This window comes from Fusarium oxysporum, chromosome IX (genome assembly GCF_013085055.1).
Source record: "Fusarium oxysporum Fo47 chromosome IX, complete sequence".
Lineage (NCBI taxonomy): Eukaryota > Fungi > Ascomycota > Sordariomycetes > Hypocreales > Nectriaceae > Fusarium > Fusarium oxysporum.
The window spans coordinates 590782-609967 of record NC_072848.1 but is presented as its reverse complement, the minus strand read 5'-3'; the positions used below and the strand labels follow the sequence as shown (position 1 = coordinate 609967).

Below are 19186 nucleotides of genomic sequence, written 5' to 3'. Positions count from 1 at the left end.
CTTAAGGAACGCTACTGATATGTTTAAAAGGTGGACGTTGCCCCTTCATTGAACCTCTTGTCATCTCACAAGGATGTCCTTGGATCATCAGTCACAGACACAGCACTTGAATCAGTAAGGTAAGTTAAATTTCTTCTATCAACGCCATGCTCTTCCATTATTTCTTCTTGTCAACAAGGTTGTAAATCTTTTGGATGTCGGCCAACACAGACTCAAAGTCAATCTTAAGATCCTTGAGAAGGCCATCCTTGAAACCAAACACCCATCCGTGAACAATAGGGTACTTGTTCTCGTGCCACGACTGCTGAACATCAGCAGACTTGATGACGTTGCGACACTGCTCAACGACATTCAGCTCGACCAAGCGGTCGTAGCGAGCGCTCTCGTCCTCAATTGCATCGAGCTCCTTCTCGTGAAGGCGGTAGACGTCGCGGATGTTGCGAAGCCATGGGTTCAGCAGGCCGAGGTCCTGGGGGGTCATAGCCGCCTTGACACCTCCGCAGCCGTAGTGACCACAGACGATGATGTGCTTGACGCCGAGGTGCTTGACGGCGTAGTTGATGACGCCCATGGCGTTGAGATCCGTGTTGCACACGAGGTTGGCGATGTTGCGGTGGATAAATGCCTCGCCCGGCTCAAGGCCGCAGATCTGCTCGGCGGGGATGCGAGAGTCGGCGCATCCGATCCAGAGGTACTCGGGTGCTTGGCCGGCGGCGAGGTTCTTGAAGAAGTCGGGGTTGACCTTGGCCTTGTTCTCGGCCCAGGCGCGGTTGTTGTGGAAGAGCCGGTCGTGGCTTTGCTGGAGATACTTTGTGATGTCTTGTTCGGCCATTGTGCGCCACTCTGGTTTTGGAGCGGGTTTTGGGTCTTGTGTGGAGGAAGAAGAAGAGAAGCGTGTTTGGAAGCTGGTGAGTATGGAGCGAGAGGCAAGACGTTGAGATGATAAGGATAAAGATGTGAAGGAGGAAGAGGAGGAGCGGAGAGAAAAGGAAGGGAGCCGAGAGGAAAACATTAGAGGCATCCACAGCGCGGTTGCAGCTGCAGTATGGATATGGTGCGATAATGGACGGATGTGACAGTGACAAGCGACAGCGACGGTTCAACGGACAAGGATAAAAACGGGCAAGACTGCAGCAAGCACCTGCAGTAGATCCAATCCTTGGGTACACGTTGGGGGCGCACTCGGTGTTACTGTCACTGTAAAAAAAACAGCCTAAGTACGGTGTTAGAGCTTCGCTGGAAATTCGGACGGAGAGATGCCGAAGGATAAGAAATTTTGGGGATGACGACGTAATTTGTTGAGCAGCCCTTTTTTCCCCTTCTTTTCTTTTTCCTTGGTCGTCTCCATTTACTTTAAGCTCAAATTGGTTGGGCGATTGGCGATAAGTTTGATAACAGCCGAGATCAAGATTTCGGTCGCCGGGCCGTACGTAGCCGTGCACCGGCAGTTGACGAGACTTTTCCGAGCATGTCCGTGAGCAATTGGGAGCTATTCTATCACATTCTACTCTATAACTTGACTGTGCCTTGGTAGGTTGTGATGGTTGTCTCAATTTGAAGGATTAAACCCGGAACCCGGGGATTATCAGCTCTGCCGACCCCACGTAACATCTCAATTTGTATTGGTCACTTGGAAACAAAACAAATCGTCATATCGCCGAATTGCCGGATCCCGGAGATGTTCATCTCATAACCCCACGTTTTGACCCTCAACACCAGATCATTAATGATATCGCTTCACGATGTGGATGAACTGGTATCTATGCGTCCCAAATAGAAATAAATCGGCACAAAATTAAAACAGTCTTGTCTGCAATGTAAAAAGAAACGCTAACCTGGGACATAATGACCAACACCGACTAAACAAATGCATCTGCCGAAACAAGTCTGCGATGTAACAGAAATCTCCAACCAAACCCAAGAATAAAACATACCAAACCACTACATTTTGCCTCCCCTCTTATCAAACTGCTTCTCCCAATCATCCCCCTCAAACCGCAATAGAAAAGCTGATTTGTGATTAGAGAGACAGTGTCAGAATGAGAGACTTGTTGGGATTGATGCGACTACAAGCGCTATTAAGACTGCGACCTCTGAAGTCATCAGCTCTGGAAATACGACCAGCGCTGAAGGTTCTGCGACAACAGAGACCACTGAAACTACCTTTGAAAGCATCGCTACGTCAAGCAATGTCGCTCAGACCCAATCTGTCGGGCCAGTTTCGCAAACGACTCATTCCGGGGCATCTACGGCAGCTTCTTCCAGCGCGGTCGAGTCCACTACCTCGGTCCTTTCAACGACCACTATCGTCCTATCAGATGCTTCTACACAGTCCCAAGCCTCATCTTCTATTCTTGGTGAATCCACCACCGACGAGGTGTTCTCAACCACTGCGCCTTCGCTCGTAAGCACATCAACTCAGGCAGAAGAGTCAACTTCAATCGAGCCATCATCACAGGCTTCATCGGAGACCACTGAGTCTGGTACAACAAGCTCCGAAGAAAGTACCTCTGATGTCGCGCTTGAAACTACAACTGAGGCAAGGACATCTACTATAGAGACTACTGCCCTGGACGAGACCACCACTGAGGACGAAACGACTACAGAGGCTGCTACTGAGAGTGAAACCACGACCACTGAGTCTTCTGCTCCTAGCGAGAATACATCTACCACCGATGATACGACTGTAGACAGCTCGACAGCAGGTACGACTGCTGAAGAGTCTACCAGTGAAGCATCTACTACTGCTGAAGAGACGACCACTGCAGAATCCGCCACTGCAGAGTCCACCACTGCACAGTCAACCACTGCACAGTCAACCACCGAAGAGCCTACAACCATAGAGTCAACAACCGACATCCCAAAGACAACAACAACTTCCACAGCCACCACAACAACCGCCGCCCTAGCCTGCACCAACCTCCCCGATCCCTACATGGACTCAACCGACACAATATACGCACTCCTATGCAACACCGACGTAAACGGCTACACATCGATAGACGAATTCACCGCGGCCAGTTTCGTAGCCTGCATAGAAGCATGCTCCGTGTACGTGGGGTGCGCGGGCATAGAGTTCTTGAAGAGCATGGGGTATTGTACTTTGTTCAATTCTTCGACCGGGTCGTCTGCTACTACTGATTATGACATTGCTCTTGTGGCGCCTCGAGGGAGGGATGATTGACAGGGGTTGTTCTGTAGCTTGCTTCTGTGTTGCCTTGTGTTGGATGATATGTTTACTCTGCTTCTTAGCTTTAGCATCGATTCAATTCAATTCCATATTCATGTCGTCATGACATCTCACTCCTCCTTCTAGGTTTATTTTCTCTTCTTAGGCTTCAATGTTAAATGCGATTACCAAGCGACGAGCCGCGCGGTTCATCGCCAAACCCTCCGATTCGCCTAACCCATGATGGAACTGAAACTCCGCAACCAAAAGTCCGCTTATTCCTTATTAATCCACCAACATAGATCTGTGATGTCGACCGATCGCCCGAAATATCCGAAATGATATACTTCCTCCCTCTTTCTTTCTTTCCTTTCTTTTGTATCTCATACACTCTCTAGCGAACATCTGCCCTGATGACGCAGCGACTATAGCTTCCAGCCACCGATCAATGCGACAACACCATAATCATGCCGTCAGCACAATCCTCACACGATGATCCAACCGACCGACGTCCCGATGTCAGCTACGGCTCCTTCCCAGCTGACACTCCCCCCCAACCCTCAAAGCCAACACAACCCTCCACACGCGCCCTCGCTCCCGATCTTCTCCGCGGTCTCCTAATGCTGCTTATGGCAATGGACCACATGGCCCTCGCCCTAAACACCTGGTCCCACGGCACAGGCCGCGAGACAGAAATGGACGGCGTCCTCATAAGGCGCTGGAATCGCACGCCCGCTTACATCCTCCGAACGTTAACGCACCTCTGCGCCCCGGGTTTCACAATGTTGCTTGGGATAGGCGTGGTGTACCTTGGACGATCGCGGAAGAAGTTGGGGTGGTCGAGTGGTCGTATTGCGAGGTACTTTTTCGTAAGGGCTTTTGTGCTCACGGCTGTAAATGTGGTGCTGGGATGGGTTATTACAGTGGGAAAAGTGTGGTTTATGAATTTTGTGCTGTTTTCGTTGGCGGTGGATTATTTACTTGCGGGATTGCTGTGGGTTGCTATGGACTTTACGGAGCCTTGGCTTGCGAAGCGTATCCCGAGGAAATCTACCGACGAAACTGAAGCGCTACTTGGAGGAAGTGAGTCTTCGGATTTTGGAGAAACTGTCTCTTGGCACGTACACAATGCGCTGCTTGCGGTGCTGGGTGTGGTAACGATTTGGTGGAATATCTGGCTCTCACCTACACACGGGCACTGCACCGTCAACGACCATTCATCTTCTCTGACAATTCTATCAGCTGGTCAGCCTGGACCAGCAGATAGTCCTGCTATTTCTCACAATCCCTGGTTTGGAATCTGGTTCTGGACTACGTTGACGGAGCGCGTTCAGTCGGTGTTTCCACCTATGGCTTGGGTATCATTCGCGATACTAGGTCTCTTATACGCTCGCATCGATGTTGCTCGAACATGGAACTCTCGTGTTGCAACGCTGTGCAACACAGCCGCTGGGATATTCTTCCTCATAATTTTTGTCCTCACACGTGTGTTACACTTTGGAAATCTCTCAGAAGGCTGTCTCCAAACACCCGAGCACATCGCGCATCCCGACCAGAACCAATATCTCGTCTCAGTACAGTCCTTCTTCTATATAATGAAGTATCCACCCGACGTTGCATTCTGGGCCTTCACCTTGGCCGGAAACCTATTCCTTCTTGCGTTCTTCGGTGGAATTCCTGCTAGTGTTGCTAAGCGCTTCACAATGCTACTAGATTTCGGCAGAGCTGCGCTGTTCTTCTACCTTGCGCATTTGTTCTTTGTCTTTATCTTTGGTGGAGTCATGGTTGATTGGTTTGGTCATGAAACTGAGAACCATGGACAGATGGATCCGGACTCCAAACGAGGCATTGACAATGTTTTCGCGTACCTTGCTATTTGGGGGTTGTCGATGTTGTTGCTGTGGCCTTTGGTGAGGTGGTATGGCAGATTCAAGGCCACTAAGCCAGCCGACTCCATTTGGAGGTTCTTCTAGATCTCTGTATAAGTATTGTCATAAAATACCATAGACTTGGTATAAATGAATTCAAGATCAATTATCATAACCAAGCGAATGAATTGTGCCCTCTGATGTAGATCCCATCAGCTCCCTCATCCACCACCACCATTATCAGCTTACTTTGTCATCCCCGATAGATCTAGAAATCGGAGAGGAATTTATGGATTCCTTGAAGAATGCCCCTGTCCCGTCCCGATTCTTGTTCACGCTCATCGTGGCTTCGACTAGATCTGTCACTTACATCTTCACGCGTCTCCAAGCTCCGCTCAGACCTTCGCGACCGAGATCGATGACGGTGATGCGATCGCTTGCCATGGTTCTTGTAATGTGTAATGTCATCTCTTAAACTCCTCAAATTCTTGCCAAAGTGCTTGAGATTGTATAGATCCCTGATGAGTTGCTCGACTCCATCTTGAGTCAGAAGCGCTTCCGTCTGGTCACGAGGAGCATGCATGTTTTCCTGGATCGTCTTGACAAGCTCGAGATGCCTGTCTCTGTCATCTGTCAGACCTCTGAGCTTTCTTTTGTTCGCATCGACGTTCAATCTGTGGTCCTTTCCAAACTGGATCTTGCCTATCTCAATCTTGATGAGTTGGTCGTAATACTTTTCAGTCGCATCATTGAAGGCATTGGCAGAATGCTCTCTCAGATACGCAACAAACTGCGCCGTGGCCTTTCGTAGCTGTTTCTGTTCGCTTCGGTATTCCTTCTCAAGTTGTTGAACTCGCTCTATACCCTCTTGTCGTAGTGCCATATCGCTTGCGTTGTCTCTGAGGCGCCGCTCAACGTCTTTATCCTTGACCTTGACCTTGCTTTCTGTCAGTTCATAGAAGAAATGCATGTGCTCCTGCCAACTATGCTTGCAACTTTTACAAGTCTTGTCTTTGGTCTCCTTGAAAGCCCGGCATTTAATGAGTTCTGGATGGCCCACACACTCTTCAGTAACACCTGGTAATCTGCAATCTTCGTGACAAATTGACTTGTAGAATGGGACAACCTCGCCGTTGGAATTGGACTTGAACTCGCAACAATGCTTATTCTTGCATACAGTACGAGGCTTGTCGAGCTTTGTAGGAACAACCTTGATCCTTCCCAGATGAAGTTTCTTTCGTAATTCATCTCCCGTCAGGCGCATATCATTTAACTCTGCCATCTTTTCTTCCAGAAGGCTCAAATTCTTTCTGATCTCCTGAGAAATCTCAACCATAGGAATCATCAAATGACAGAGCGCTTCGCGTGCACCTTCCATGGTGAGCGTTTGCCTGATCTCATGTGGTCTGAGGTTGTCAATATAGGAAAGTAGCCTCAAAGTTTCTGCTTTCGATTTATCCCAACTTTCCCGGGAACTTCTCTCGTCTTCGCCTCTGACACCTTGAAAGTACGCAGCCAGGTAATGAAAGCTTTTCGCATCAAAACTGTACGAGTTTGCGCGGCATACCGTTAGGTCAACAGTTGTGTTATTTTTCAGGTAGCTTTGAAGTGGTTTGAGAGCATCTCCTGGTGCATAATTGGAGATGAGGGTATGTGTGAATCCAAAGACGACGTTTGCAACAGCGCTGCGATGGAGATGGGACAGTAGCTCCCCAAAGCAGAAATTAACTGTGGCGGTCAGGCGCGCTTCGTTGGTCTTGAGCAGGATCAATATTCCATGAAGCTCTTTGTATCTTTTCAGAGTGTTCATGATGTCCTTGATGTTCTTATTATCTGTTTCAGGACCTCGGGTGTCGCCGATACCTGGAGTATCGATTATGCGGTATTTGGTATCATTATATGTCACTCTGTAAACTGATGTCCTCTGTGTCGCAGAATCGCCGGTGGTACCGTCGTGTTCATCATCTCCAGAGCCGACGCGGATCGTCAGGCTCTCAAGTTCCTGATCTAGGTCCGATGAGTTCCAATGACTGACTGAAAAGGAACACGGGACCTTATACTCTAGTTTCAGGGCCGATTTCGCCTCATCGAAACTCTCAAACGTCAAGAAATTGACGAAAGAGTTGATGAAGGTTGACTTGCCAACGCCAGTCTGTCCCAGAACCAGGATATTGCGACAATCAGGCCGTTTTGATCTTGTCAAGAGTCGATAAAGTTCATCCGTGTGGTATCTATCGAAACCGCGTCCGTGACTATCGCTATTGCATTTGAAGTCCCATGAGTCGTAAGCGGCTGAACCACAGTCGCAGTAGATGCAGTTGTTCGTTGACCCGAACTCTAGAGGAGTCTTGCAAGTGGCGCAGGCCCATTCACGACTCAAGTGAGAGTCACAAGATGGCCCAGGACAGGGGATCCTGACCAAGCGGCGTTCAGCCGGTCTTCGTGTATCAAAATCCATCTCGCCCGGATCACAACGAGCGATACACCTTTGTGGCTGTTGCCGGTGCTCTGCTTGTCTGGTAGGAGACCTGCGTTCTGCTGACGTATCCCGATACTCCGAAACTTCAATCACTGGTTTCAAAATTGTTCGTATTGGACCAAAGATTGGGGCTCCCAACTCTCTGTACTCAGAGGGGGCATCGCAGTCGACTATAAACACCTGGTTCTGGGTCTGGGGGTTGTGAAGGAACTCCCTCAGAGTTGTGCAATGCTCATTCCATGAACTTGAACTCTTGAGCACAGCATTATTGAAAAGGAAACGATATGGAGGAGGATCGTGAGACAGAGTGCGTTCGTTGATGCAAGCGCCATTGAAACCGATATATGTCGCTCCACTATTGAGACATTGCTCGATGAATCTGAGCTTGTCGCTTTGCTGGCCAGCGATCATAGAGATCTGCCGGGCAGATGATTCGTGATCGGCATATATGTACTCGAGACGATGTTCATGCACTGTGCCATCCTTGATACTTGCTACAGTTCTCTGCAGAGTCATCTGGAGATTTTTCCGAGATGTTTCAAGCAGAGCAATTGATGCATCGACTTCGTCGATGTGACTCCTTGCAAGATATTGTTCCCGACCCACGAGCGAGTGTCTGTACTCTTCAAGCTTCTCTGTACAAGCATTCCAATTATCAAAAAGAATAAAGAAAGGATCGATGTTGGTGATAGCTCTCAGGGCTTGGTGAGGGCCCCCACCAGGCATGAGATGGCGGAGGACTTGTATGGGATGTAAGGTGTATTCCATCGGGTACCCTGCTTCGTCAGGAGTATGTGTAATCTGCCGCGGGCCCAGTTGCACAAACCTGCACATAACAGGCAGGGTTTCTTTGCCAATGCCACGATCCCTCTGGATGTCAGTATAGAGCTTGAACTCATAGTCGAGTTCAAGTCGCTGGCTTGCCAGATCGTTGCTGAAGTCGAGCGAGTAAATGGAATTGACGATAGCGTTCAGCTCCATTAAGTCTCTCTGAAATGAAAGTTTCAGGGCTACTTGTTGACTCGGATCTGCTATGCGGTGCTTCATTGTCAGAATGCTCTGCAGTCCCCATCTGACACTGGTGACCACATGGGTACTGCGAGGATCCGGCGGGAGAAACATTGCTGGAGCCCCTCCAGCTCTAAACGCCCCCCTATTAATATCAAGAACATCTTTATATGTATTGAAGAAATGACGAACTGCACCGCAGAGTGTATTTTCATCTATTGTGCTGTCTTTCAGAAAGTTGGCAGATCCTTCGAGGTTGATTGAGCCGGATAGAATGCTTGCTGCAAGGTTGTCATCAACACGCATTGCTCTGAATCGACTCGCATGATCGGAACCTTCAGCCATCCAATTCTGGAGCTGGTCAGAGGGTGGGAGGATACCTCGCAAGACGATTCCTCGTGGCAGATTCGGTGGCAAGATAGAGGACTGAAGGAATTGGTCAACCCTTGCATCGTAAAGCGTGCCGATGGCAACCTGCTGGCCAAGTGCAGGTCTGACAATCTCAGCCATCTCGTCTCAAATAAAGACGAATGAAGGTTCGGGTGAGTCGCTTTACAGTGGAAGAGTCTGTGAAAGCTTGAGCGCTTGAGGAGAGTTTCGCATCCTTGTGAGCATAAATACTTCGATGAGGTCGAATTGACCTGGCAGACCAGTCCGCCTACAGGGAGAGGCATCTGGACAATCGTTGCGTACAACAGGAATCCTGGAAACCCGCTTGTCAAACTGATACACCAAATTCACCGCCACATCATTAAACGTCGTACCGTGACTGGTGTTTGTCACCGAGATAAGGCCTTCTGACGCAGGTTCCCAGGATTGAGTGGTCCTTATTGGACCATCCACCAGCGGGGCCAGAGGCTCAAGACGGCGCGAGGTTTCTCACATTCCTAGGTAACGTTGAGGTTGACAGCATACGGGTTGAAACGAATGGCAAGTTATGACCTTGGGAGTGACAGAACCTCACGGGCTGCCTCTGGTCAAGAGGGAGAGTAATGTGATTCGATTTCGGGGGAGCATTGGCTGTTGATCGCATGTGTTAACTGGCGCCTCAATAGGCAGATGTAGAAAGATTCAGGCTGCCTTGAGTAAGCTCGGTTGCATCGCGTGCGATCTGTGACAATTGCTTGTGTGCATCGCACAAAGCACGAAGCTTCCGTTGCAGCTTTGAAGCCCAAGTCGGAGTGACCGTGACCTTTTCCACCTGTGAGTCAGGCGCAAGAGAAGAACTGGCTAACAGAGTTCAGGCACCACAGCCCCCCGACACAAGTGTTGAGCGATCTCGAAATATAGATCCCGAACTGAGTTCTGGTGCGTGTCGGAGGGCCATAGGGTGTTCAGCATGCAAGAGACCTGCTAGTCATCAGTTCAATCGACAGCCGGATGGTTATTTGGCGGCGAACCCAACACCGTGTATTGCGGCTCTTTCATCACGACAAAGGTGAAAATATGACAATCATATACGGAAGCATTATTGAAGTATGTATCAGCTGCGTATTGCTTGCATGGGAAACGTTAGCCGATTCATTGGCTGTGTTTGAGATGAGAGTTTCGGAGACATCTTGCTACACCATGGCCAAGGATGCAGTTGTAAAAGATGCAGATGTTGGTGAAGAGGTCATATCTTTGTCAAGGCCATGCGTTTGTTAGACGGAGAGATTGGAAGGAGCTACAACAGGCTCTTCATCAGACGAGTGCTGTTTGTGTCAGCACCTCCCGTCGTTTGTTGTTGACTTGTTTCCAAGTTGAGCTCAGGATTGAGGACAGTCATTACGCCATCCAGTGCGTCGATGGGCTGCTCCCACACATGGATGTTACACAGCGAACGCCCAAACTTTAACATTGGCAATAGCACATTTACCGCCAAACAGCCTTCCATTTCTTTATTCACCATGTACTTATACAATTGGCCAAACGATGTCATCATGAGTTCACTTTCCAAACCTTCTGTCACTTCTCTTCTTGGTCCAACGCACAATTTGAGTTTCTTCAGAGTCTCAAACTCCTCCCTTCCGCACAGGAAAACCGTCACTTGGCAGTTCTAACTCGCAGGCGCCGTTGAAACCATCATTTGACTTTTAACGTGGAAAGGCGCTGGGGCAACAATCAGGACAACGGTCGGTTGAGTGACGCAAAGGTTCGAAGGCAACTTCTCAATTGGGCTCAAAATGAAGCCAAAACCATCTCAAAGCAAAGCAAGCTCATATGCTCCTGCAAAAATTACCACAGCAACTCCTTCTTCTTGATACACGGTCTCCTCGTCGGTAGGCGCATGTCGATCAAGTCCAAACGTGATGAGTCAGCAACTTCACCAGCGACCGACTTCGGCCGTGAATAGCCACACAAAACGGCAAACCCCACACCAACGTCAATTCGATCAAGGATTATTTTGTCGCATCTGAATCTGAGCCAGCCCGCCCACCAACAATCCCTTCATCACGCCCTCTCAACCTCCTCTACTACTCCCTACAGTGGTCAATTGGGCTCGCTCCCTATCGGAATCATGCTGTCCGCTACCTCTTCCGCCCTGCGCACCAGCGCTCGCCGCGTTGCCCCCCGTGCCGCCGCTGTCTCAACCCTCGTTGCGCCCGTGCCCAAGATCTCCCTCGGCCGAAGCTTCAATGTCGCACAGGCTCGATGCCTCTCTTCTACCGGCCGTTTGTCCTACGCTATCCAGACCAACCCCAACCCTCCTCTGGGTATGAAGAATGCCTCCAACGATTCTCCCTCAAGAATTGGCCTCATTGGAGCTCGTGGCTACACTGGTCAGGCTCTTATCGATCTTCTGAACGAGCACCCCATGATGGATCTTCGACACGTTTCTTCCCGTGAACTTCAGGGACAAGAGTTGAAGGGCTACAGCAAGCGCAAGATCATCTATGAGAGTCTGTCTCCTGAGGAGGTTGCTCAGCTGGACAAGGATGGCAAGGTCGATGCCTGGATTCTGGCGCTCCCCAATGCTGTCTGCCAGCCCTTCGTTGAGGCTCTGGGCAACAGCAAGAGCTTGATTGTCGATCTTTCCGCCGATTACCGTTTCGACGAGGACCAGAAGACATGGAAGTATGGTCTTTGCGAGCTTCAGCCCAGAAGCCAGCTTGCCACAGCTACAAGAATCTCCAACCCTGGCTGCTATGCTACTGGCTCTCAGCTTGCTTTGGCTCCTATTGTTGAGCACCTCGGTGGTATTCCTAGCATTTTCGGTGTCAGTGGTTACAGCGGAGCTGGTATGTCACAACTCGTGCGGACGCCATGTCTTGCGCGCAGCAGAACGCAGAATAATCGGGACTCGGAAGGCTAACAGTGGAACAGGTACCAAGCCTTCTCCCAAGAACGACACCAACAACCTCAAGGACAACTTATTGCCTTGTAAGTGCAAAGAGAGAGGACATGGGGAGAGAGGAAGCTAACTTGTAAAGACTCCCTCACAGGCCACATCCACGAGCGAGAAATTAGCCATCACCTTGGTACACCCGCTGCTTTCATGCCCCATGTGTAAGCCTGCTACCTTTCACACCATGTCACTGAAGACTGACAAATTCAGCGCCTCTTGGTTCCGCGGTATTCACCTGACCGTCAACATTCCCCTGAACAAGGAGATGACATCTCGTGATATTCGCCAGATCTACCAGGACCGATATGCCGGCGAGAAGCTCGTCAAGGTTGTCGGTGAAGCTCCGTATGTACCCCAAAGTACTGTGATTATCGCATGAACTAACGTCGTAAAGTGTTGTCAAGGCCATCCAGGACAAGCACCACGTTGAGATTGGTGGCTTTGCTGTCGACAGCACCGGCAAGCGTGTCGTCGTGTAAGTATCTTCAACCCAGATCCGATGCGTCCACTAACTTGTTGAAGATGCGCCACCATCGACAACCTCCACAAGGGTGCCGCCACACAATGCCTGCGTAAGTTCCGCACTTAACATCACTGCTATTCGTCTAACAACAATGCAGAGAACATGAACCTCGCTCTCGGATACGACGAATACCAGGGAATCCCCATCTAAGCCACCAACACCACGGCGTATTAGTCGCTCCGATATCCACCATAGAGAACAAGTTCAACACACCACAGAGCAAGGGACGCGCCAATTCCAAAGCGGTCCAAGCAAAGCATCACATATCTGTACCGAACTCCAACCATCATACCGCTATACCAGTTGCGGAGGAGAGGAAAGCAAGCATATTTAGAACATGTCACGTCTGGGGAAGAAGACATTTTTTTTGTTATGATACAAATACAATTCTAGATAGAGGCTGAAAGATTAATAACAGCTACCTTTCCTGAACTCCACGTATACGTTCCTGATAAAAAGAAGATCTAAATAAGATACATGATTGTAAGAGATGGCGGTGGAAGTGAGGGTGGAGTTATGTGCTCTTGGACTTCTTCTTGAAGTCATCGACCTTCTTGTCATCGCTACCTTTTGAGCCAGACTTTTTATCGTCAGCTTTCTTGTCGTCCTTGGAGCCCTTCTTCTTATCATCATTCACCTTAGGGCTCTTGGTCGCATCATCACTACTCTTTGTCTTGGTTGAATCCTCCTTCTTGGTCTTGGTGGTCTTCTTATCGTCGTCCTGCTTGGACTTTGTCTTGGTAGCGTCGTCGCTGGTCTTTGTTTTGGTGCTGTCTTCTTTCTTGGTCTTGGTCTTGTCGTCCTTCTTCTTGTCGTCGTCGTCCTTGTTCTTGCCGTTTTGCTTCTTGTTATTGGTCTTGAAGTACTTGGTCTCATCATCACCACCACCATCATCGTTGCCAGAGGTTTCTCCCTTCTTGAGAGTGCCGATTCTGGTGGCTGGGCGAGTGAAGATGGTGACTTCGGGATCACCTTCAGCACCATCATCAGAACTATCGTCATCACCGTCATCACCGTCATCGCGCCTGTCGATGCCACTGCGCTTTGAACCGCCGGTCTTGGGGTTGATGAAGCCAGCGACGACACCGTTTGACTTTGAAGAAGAAGATGAAGAGCCACCAGGTGAGAACTTGATCTTGGTGTCGGCGGCGTTCTTGTTACCAGACTTATCCTCTGGGCGAAGAGCATAGCCAGCCTTGGGTGCACCACCGGGGGGAAGAACCCAGGCTTCAGCGCCCATGATGCCGCTGAGGCAGACTGTCAAAGCGAGAACGGGCTTCATTGTGAAGTTTTAATGAAATGATAGAGAGAATAGGGAATGGAGCGAGTGTGTTTGAGTTGAAGTGTTTGTTGAACTGACCAAACCCCAACATTACAAGATAGCAACCAGTACTTATATGTCAGTCATAGGTACGATGTGGTGAGATCTTTGCAATGAATTGATCGTCCCTTTGGGAAAAGTTAATCACCAATGCAGGAACGCTGATCAGGGCCGGGACTTGGCATGAGGCTTGTCCGATAAAACACGGTACCTTCTTTCATCTTGGCCGAAAGAGTCTAGCCACAGTTGATCTGGGCAATCAAATGCCTAAGAACTCAGGAATTTGAATAGTTTACATACCAACTATGTATGTGGCGCGGGTCTGGGGTTAGTAGACCATGACAATTAACTCTATTTAATGGCCGATCAGCGCCATGTTGCCATCCCTTTACCCATTGCGACAGTTCCTGGAGTTTATATACTGAGTTATTTGTATTGTTTTAATGAGTCCTCGACAAAGTTGGCCTCTACCGATCCGCCACGATGAGCGAGGTGAGAGTTACGTTCCTGGGCCGTCTGGCTCTGGAATGTTAGGGACCACGCGGGAATATTGGTTCGTTCGGGGGATCTGGATCAGGTTTTTAGTTTGATGTATGACAGGTGGATTATTAATGAGACAGAAAGCCTTGTTGCACGTGGGAAAAGCTTGGTGTTGTGCCAAGCAGGGGACCATCTGGGACTGCCCGGAGTGTCTCTGCAAGGGCAGGAGGGAATCAGACCTCGCCTTTAGGTATAAGCAATTCAGGGATCTTTAGACATGCATAATTGGGTGAAATATTAGAGGAATCGCTCCAGGGCACAACAGCCTGAGAACGTAGCTCGTTTACATTAGTAGTCTTTTGTGTCATTTAGGAGAGACAAGTTTGTAGATGGCTCAATTTGAACTCGTCCTTACCAATGCCCAAACGTTCAAGAAGATCGATTTAAAGAATAAATGAAAGAACTGAGTTGAGGAAGAGACCACACTTGTAGTCGCTTAGGTGCCTTGCGGATATGCCTTGCGGCCTGCGATCCGGCCAAATTGTGTGATGTTGGCTCTCTCATGGCCTCAATTCGGGCCAACATCAAGGCGCGGGCAATGAAGTTAGCCAACGGCGCCCAACAGTGGTTACATCTTGATTGTGATTCATGCAGATGAGTGAATGGTGTCAGTGGTCGCAAAGAGTGGTCGCAAACATGCAGGAGGCCTTCCATCCTGTCATCAGAATAAAACAGAGCCTCGTCCGACCAAACTCATCAGCATCATCTCCCCCTTGCATCAACACCACTGACCCAACGAGCAACTTCATCAAAATGAATCCACTTACCTCCATCCTCTCTTGCCTCACCGGCCAAAACGCCCCAACTCAACCATCGCCCCAGGTCAGCGAGATCAACACAAACTCAAAGCTCATCACCGCCCAACCAGTCCCCTACTCCGACGACGCAGCCTCTCAATTCGTCTCCATCCTTCAAACCCACACTGGCACCCAGACTGAACTGCATCATCGTCTCAAGCAAGTAGTTTCCACCAATAGCTGGACGTCAAGCCTCGCCGAAGCCATCGAGCGTAAGATCGAGAAGCTCTTAAAAGATGGCGCACAGCTCGCCAAGCCCATGGCTGAAGCCGTAAAAAGAGCTACAAACACTGCTTGGGAGTTTGCGAAAGAACATCCTGTTTACGCTGGGTTGATTGCAGCGGGCACGATCATTGCTATCGGTGTTTTGGTGGAGTTTGATCTTATTTGGGTGCTGAGAGCGCTGGGGTTTGATGAGGTTGGACCGAGACTTGGTAAGTCATTTTACTTGTGACTGTGGTAAAAGAGAAAGCTAACGGTTTATAGGGAGTTTTGCGGCGAGATGGATGAGTAGCCTTGAGAAGGTGCCTAAGGGATCGATTTACTCGTATCTTCAGCGGCTTGGGATGAAGATTGCTAAGTGAAGTCGGGTATTGAGATGGAAACCATTGAGTAATACCCGTAACTGCCAAGTCGGTTCAGCGGAAGCATTTACTTTTCACTCATCAGTCAATTCAACAGACTGTCATTTTCTTATAAGCGAAATCTGGTACTCAATTCATTGGTTGCGCTTAGACAATGGCTTTCATGGCGTTGATAAGCTTATTTTATGCTCGGTGACATCTATCAACTGTGCTCCCTCCGCTGAATTACAACACCATATGATTACCCCGAAATCTGTCGTGAATGATGTAAAAAGCGCCCTCCAAAGATCAAACCCCGGACATGCACACCCGAAGATCGGCGAGAGGCATTATCACGACATTATCCCCTCCAAATTTACCCCGCCATTCAAAAGAACCCCTCCCCCACGTCTCCAAGTGTAACATCGGGCTTGACCCGAGGTCTGAAGGAAAGTGTTTACATCATAAATATTATGTAAATAGGTCCTTCTTTCCCCCGACTTCCACTTGTTCATTGTGCTTCGAGTATTGTTGCTTGCCGTTCTGTGAATAATAACCATGCCACTGCCTACGTCGTCGATTTATGAGCCGCCTTCGGCTGGCTTCACTGGCTTTCCTTCCAGGAGGAGCGTTGTTCATAGCACGGAGGGTATTGTAGCGGCGCCTCAACCTCATGCTGCGAATTGTGGTCTTGAAATTCTGAGAGCTGGTGGTAATGCAGCTGTAAGTTAGCATCCTTCATACCCACGAGTCAGTAGCTAACAGACATCAGGACGCAGCTGTGGCAGTTGGTACGTCAACATCACGACAATAATAGGCACTTGTGAGCGAGGGCTAATGAAGAGCAGCCGCGGGCTTGAACGTCACAGAGCCTGTGTCCACCGGTATCGGTGGTGACATGTTCCTCCTCTACTTCGATGCCGCCACAAGGCAAGTCAAAAGTCTCAATGGCTCCGGCCGCTCAGGCTCAAAGCAGACCATCGAGAACATTCGCAAGAGCCTCAACATTCCCGACGGTAAAGTTGGCGAAATCCCAACTCATCACGTTCACGCTGCTACTGTTCCCGGCGCTGCAGCTGGCTGGGTCGATACCGTTGAGCGATTTGGCAGTGGAAAAGTTAGCTTGAGCCAGATCCTCGAACCAGCGATCAAGCTAGCTGAGAATGGGTTCCCTCTTACTGAAATCGCTTCTCACTCTGTAAGTGTCTTTCTTGTGAGTGTGGGGTTTGGGCTGACTTGAGATAGTGGCAAGCTCAAGAGAAGCTTCTTCGTGATGCTTCCCCCAACTTCGCAGAGATGCTCAAGAAAGACCCCTCCACACAAGATGGCGTGAGAGCCCCTCGTCCAGGTGAAGTCTTCAAGAACCCAACTCTCGCTCAAACATTCAGAACTTTGGCGACGGAGGGTAAGAAGGGTTTCTACACTGGTCGTATTGCAGAGGAGATCGTAAAGGTTGTTCAAGACCTGGGAGGATATCTCGAACTCGACGACTTGAAGCACCATCTCGAAACCGGCACTCAGAACACAGAGCCCATTTCCGTCAAATTCCGCGGTCAAGGCCTGACAGACAAAGATCCCAACGGCGGTGTTGAGCTCTGGGAACACCCCCCAAACGGCCAAGGTATCGTCGCTCTCATGGCACTGGGTATAATCGAACAGCTCGAGAAACAGGGAAAGATTCCAAAGTTTACACCGGAAGATCATAACTCTACGGCGTATCTCCACGCTATTATCGAGGCTCTACGTCTCGGCTTCACAGACGCAAGTTGGTACGTCACCGACCCGGACACCACTAAGGTTCCCACCGCTGGCATGATCTCCCCATCATACCTCGCCGAGCGCGCCAAGATCTTCTCTGCTTCAAAAGCCCACGATGGTGTTCAACCCGGAAACCCTGATTTCGTATCTCCTGCACTTCAAAGCAGCGATACAGTTTATTTCACTGTTACTGACTCCGCTGGTAACGCTGCTTCGTTTATCAACTCCAACTATGCTGGTTTCGGAACTGCGATTATTCCTAAGGGTTGTGGCTTCACACTTCAGAACCGTGGTGCGAATTTCTCGTTGGATGAGAAACATCCTAATAAGCTCGAGCCGAGAAAAAGACCGTATCATACGATTATTCCCGGCATGGCTACGAATATCAGCGATGGATCTCTACATTCTACTTTCGGTGTAATGGGCGGGTTCAACCAACCACAAGGAACCATCCAAGTCCTGCTGAACCAAGTACTTTTCGGTCTGAACCCTCAACAGGCTCTTGATGCGCCGAGAATCTGCATTGGAGCCGGTATGCCAGACGAGGGTAACGTTTTGGACTGGACTGTTCATGTGGAAGAGGGCATTTCTGAAAAGACTGTCGAAGAGTTGAAGAAGTTGGGGCATAATGTTGTTGTGCTTACGGGTTGGAAGAGAGCTATGTTTGGGCGTGGGCAGATTATTAGATATACCGTTGATCCAGATGGAACGCCGGTTTGGTCGGCTGGCAGTGATCCTAGGGCTGATGGTGCAGCATATCCTCAGTAACGAATGTATTCTCAGTAATAGTGAGGAAAAAGGAGCCAAGGCAATCCCTCAACTGCTTTGTTTCATTACGTTCCGGGCTACTCTGATCTTTGCCTCTTTTAAAAGATTATGATGCGCGTTAAGTTCAGCTTGCTCGTATGAAGATGCCCTGTATCGTCAATAAAGTCTTTGAGTTCCCCCTGCGTCAGATCATGCCGCAACAGTAACCAGTGTGCTCCTTGGGCTAATCGATATTCCCCAGGACATTTTCTCAAAAGAAATGGCTCCGGCCCGCCACGAAGAATCCATAGCTCGTCTTCGCTTTCAACCGCATATCCGTTTACAGAGATTTCGCAACCTCGTGAGCCCTTATATATTATCTGAAGGGCAGGCATGTTATCATGAACAGCATACATGTCGTCTTTCTGCATGTTATCGTCTGACAGAGTGCCCCAGACCTCTAATACAGTTGTCATCTTTTTGGGGTCTTCCGGATGAGCAAGTTACATGAATGAAGCATTAGATCTCTCTGCTTTGAAAGAACGACGTACAGGTCTTTCGTCCTTGTTCGTGCACCGACATCTCGGGAGGGGTCGCTCTTAACCGTCCAGTCGACCACCCATGATGGCAAGCTGTCCTTTCTGTTGTGGTGAGGAGGATTCGAAAGACCCAAATACGTCAGCACGTTCAGGCTATCCTCAAACGAAATTACCTTGCGCGTTGTTTCGATTAGGACCTTGTTCACATCGTTCTCCGGCGAATAATTCGGTACGATACCATACCCAGGACGCGCCATGCCGAGAACAGAAAGTATCTGTCCCGAGCGTCCGACGCGCGACTACTGCCGCTGTGCATGAGAAGATCTTTTAAATCTGTATCGAAGTCCCAATCCTCTTTTTTCATAATCATACCGTAAGTTCGACCAACTGAGTCTCCAGAGTCGTCCCATGAGTATTAGGGGCTTTCAACAAACCGATTGACCGGTTTAGTGCCAGATTGGAATAGAAAGATTTGCGACAAAATTTGACAGCATATTTGCGGCAGAAGAGGAGACATTTCTTCACAGGCAATAAAGTACTTGCCAA

General features: G+C 49.3%; 8 protein-coding genes across 8 annotated transcripts; 5 read left to right on the top strand and 3 right to left on the bottom strand.

The window, feature by feature from the left end:
* Window positions 1–157: 157 nt before the first annotated feature.
* Window positions 158–832, bottom strand: FOBCDRAFT_278895 (carbonic anhydrase; the record flags this gene model as incomplete). The annotated part of the gene is made up of 1 exon (XM_031189512.2): window positions 158–832. The coding sequence occupies one exon, from the start codon at window positions 830–832 to the stop codon at window positions 158–160; it is 675 nt and encodes a 224-aa protein (XP_031033497.2).
* A 636-nt stretch (window positions 833–1468) lies between these two features.
* FOBCDRAFT_297932 (uncharacterized protein) lies at window positions 1469–3184 on the top strand (the record flags this gene model as incomplete). Its single annotated transcript, XM_059611924.1, has 2 exons — window positions 1469–1474; window positions 2033–3184. 2 exons carry the CDS (start codon window positions 1469–1471, stop codon window positions 3182–3184), a joined length of 1158 nt encoding a protein of 385 aa, XP_059465761.1.
* A 282-nt stretch (window positions 3185–3466) lies between these two features.
* FOBCDRAFT_50969 (uncharacterized protein) lies at window positions 3467–5200 on the top strand. Its single transcript, XM_031189508.3, has one exon. It carries the CDS (start codon window positions 3637–3639, stop codon window positions 5140–5142), a length of 1506 nt encoding a protein of 501 aa, XP_031033493.2. The 5' UTR covers window positions 3467–3636; the 3' UTR covers window positions 5143–5200.
* Window positions 5201–5305: 105 nt separating this feature from the next.
* FOBCDRAFT_143942 (uncharacterized protein) lies at window positions 5306–9034 on the bottom strand (the record flags this gene model as incomplete). The annotated part of the gene is made up of 2 exons (XM_059608170.1): window positions 5306–7523; window positions 7566–9034. 2 exons carry the CDS (start codon window positions 9032–9034, stop codon window positions 5306–5308), a joined length of 3687 nt encoding a protein of 1228 aa, XP_059465760.1.
* A 1831-nt stretch (window positions 9035–10865) lies between these two features.
* On the top strand, window positions 10866–12807 carry FOBCDRAFT_230737 (uncharacterized protein). Its single transcript, XM_031189505.3, has 7 exons — window positions 10866–11745; window positions 11831–11887; window positions 11938–12013; window positions 12063–12197; window positions 12247–12327; window positions 12375–12424; window positions 12473–12807. The coding sequence occupies exons 1-7, from the start codon at window positions 11025–11027 to the stop codon at window positions 12523–12525; spliced, it is 1173 nt and encodes a 390-aa protein (XP_031033490.1). The 5' UTR covers window positions 10866–11024; the 3' UTR covers window positions 12526–12807.
* Window positions 12778–13711, bottom strand: FOBCDRAFT_230736 (uncharacterized protein). Its single transcript, XM_031189504.3, has one exon. The coding sequence runs from the start codon at window positions 13655–13657 to the stop codon at window positions 12890–12892; it is 768 nt and encodes a 255-aa protein (XP_031033489.2). The 5' UTR covers window positions 13658–13711; the 3' UTR covers window positions 12778–12889.
* A 1202-nt stretch (window positions 13712–14913) lies between these two features.
* On the top strand, window positions 14914–15753 carry FOBCDRAFT_263838 (uncharacterized protein). The gene is made up of 2 exons (XM_031189503.3): window positions 14914–15467; window positions 15520–15753. The coding sequence occupies exons 1-2, from the start codon at window positions 14990–14992 to the stop codon at window positions 15615–15617; spliced, it is 576 nt and encodes a 191-aa protein (XP_031033488.2). The 5' UTR covers window positions 14914–14989; the 3' UTR covers window positions 15618–15753.
* A 267-nt stretch (window positions 15754–16020) lies between these two features.
* On the top strand, window positions 16021–18330 carry FOBCDRAFT_188981 (nucleophile aminohydrolase). The gene is made up of 4 exons (XM_031189501.3): window positions 16021–16319; window positions 16369–16387; window positions 16445–16794; window positions 16842–18330. The coding sequence occupies exons 1-4, from the start codon at window positions 16155–16157 to the stop codon at window positions 18120–18122; spliced, it is 1815 nt and encodes a 604-aa protein (XP_031033486.2). The 5' UTR covers window positions 16021–16154; the 3' UTR covers window positions 18123–18330.
* Window positions 18331–19186: the final 856 nt, after the last annotated feature.

Bases quoted from the DNA above. Each gene is read 5' to 3' on its own strand.
- FOBCDRAFT_50969 (XM_031189508.3), top strand. From the start codon at position 3,637: ATGCCGTCAGCACAATCCTCACACGATGATCCAACCGACCGACGTCCC.
- FOBCDRAFT_263838 (XM_031189503.3), top strand. From the start codon at position 14,990: ATGAATCCACTTACCTCCATCCTCTCTTGCCTCACCGGCCAAAACGCC. The intron at 15,468-15,519 runs GTAAGTCATTTT...AACGGTTTATAG, and splicing joins TGAGGTTGGACCGAGACTTG to GGAGTTTTGCGGCGAGATGG.
- FOBCDRAFT_230737 (XM_031189505.3), top strand. From the start codon at position 11,025: ATGCTGTCCGCTACCTCTTCCGCCCTGCGCACCAGCGCTCGCCGCGTT. The intron at 11,888-11,937 runs GTAAGTGCAAAG...TAACTTGTAAAG, and splicing joins CAAGGACAACTTATTGCCTT to ACTCCCTCACAGGCCACATC. The intron at 12,198-12,246 runs GTATGTACCCCA...AACGTCGTAAAG, and splicing joins AAGGTTGTCGGTGAAGCTCC to TGTTGTCAAGGCCATCCAGG.
- FOBCDRAFT_230736 (XM_031189504.3), bottom strand. From the start codon at position 13,657: ATGAAGCCCGTTCTCGCTTTGACAGTCTGCCTCAGCGGCATCATGGGC.
- FOBCDRAFT_188981 (XM_031189501.3), top strand. From the start codon at position 16,155: ATGCCACTGCCTACGTCGTCGATTTATGAGCCGCCTTCGGCTGGCTTC. The intron at 16,795-16,841 runs GTAAGTGTCTTT...GACTTGAGATAG, and splicing joins CTGAAATCGCTTCTCACTCT to TGGCAAGCTCAAGAGAAGCT.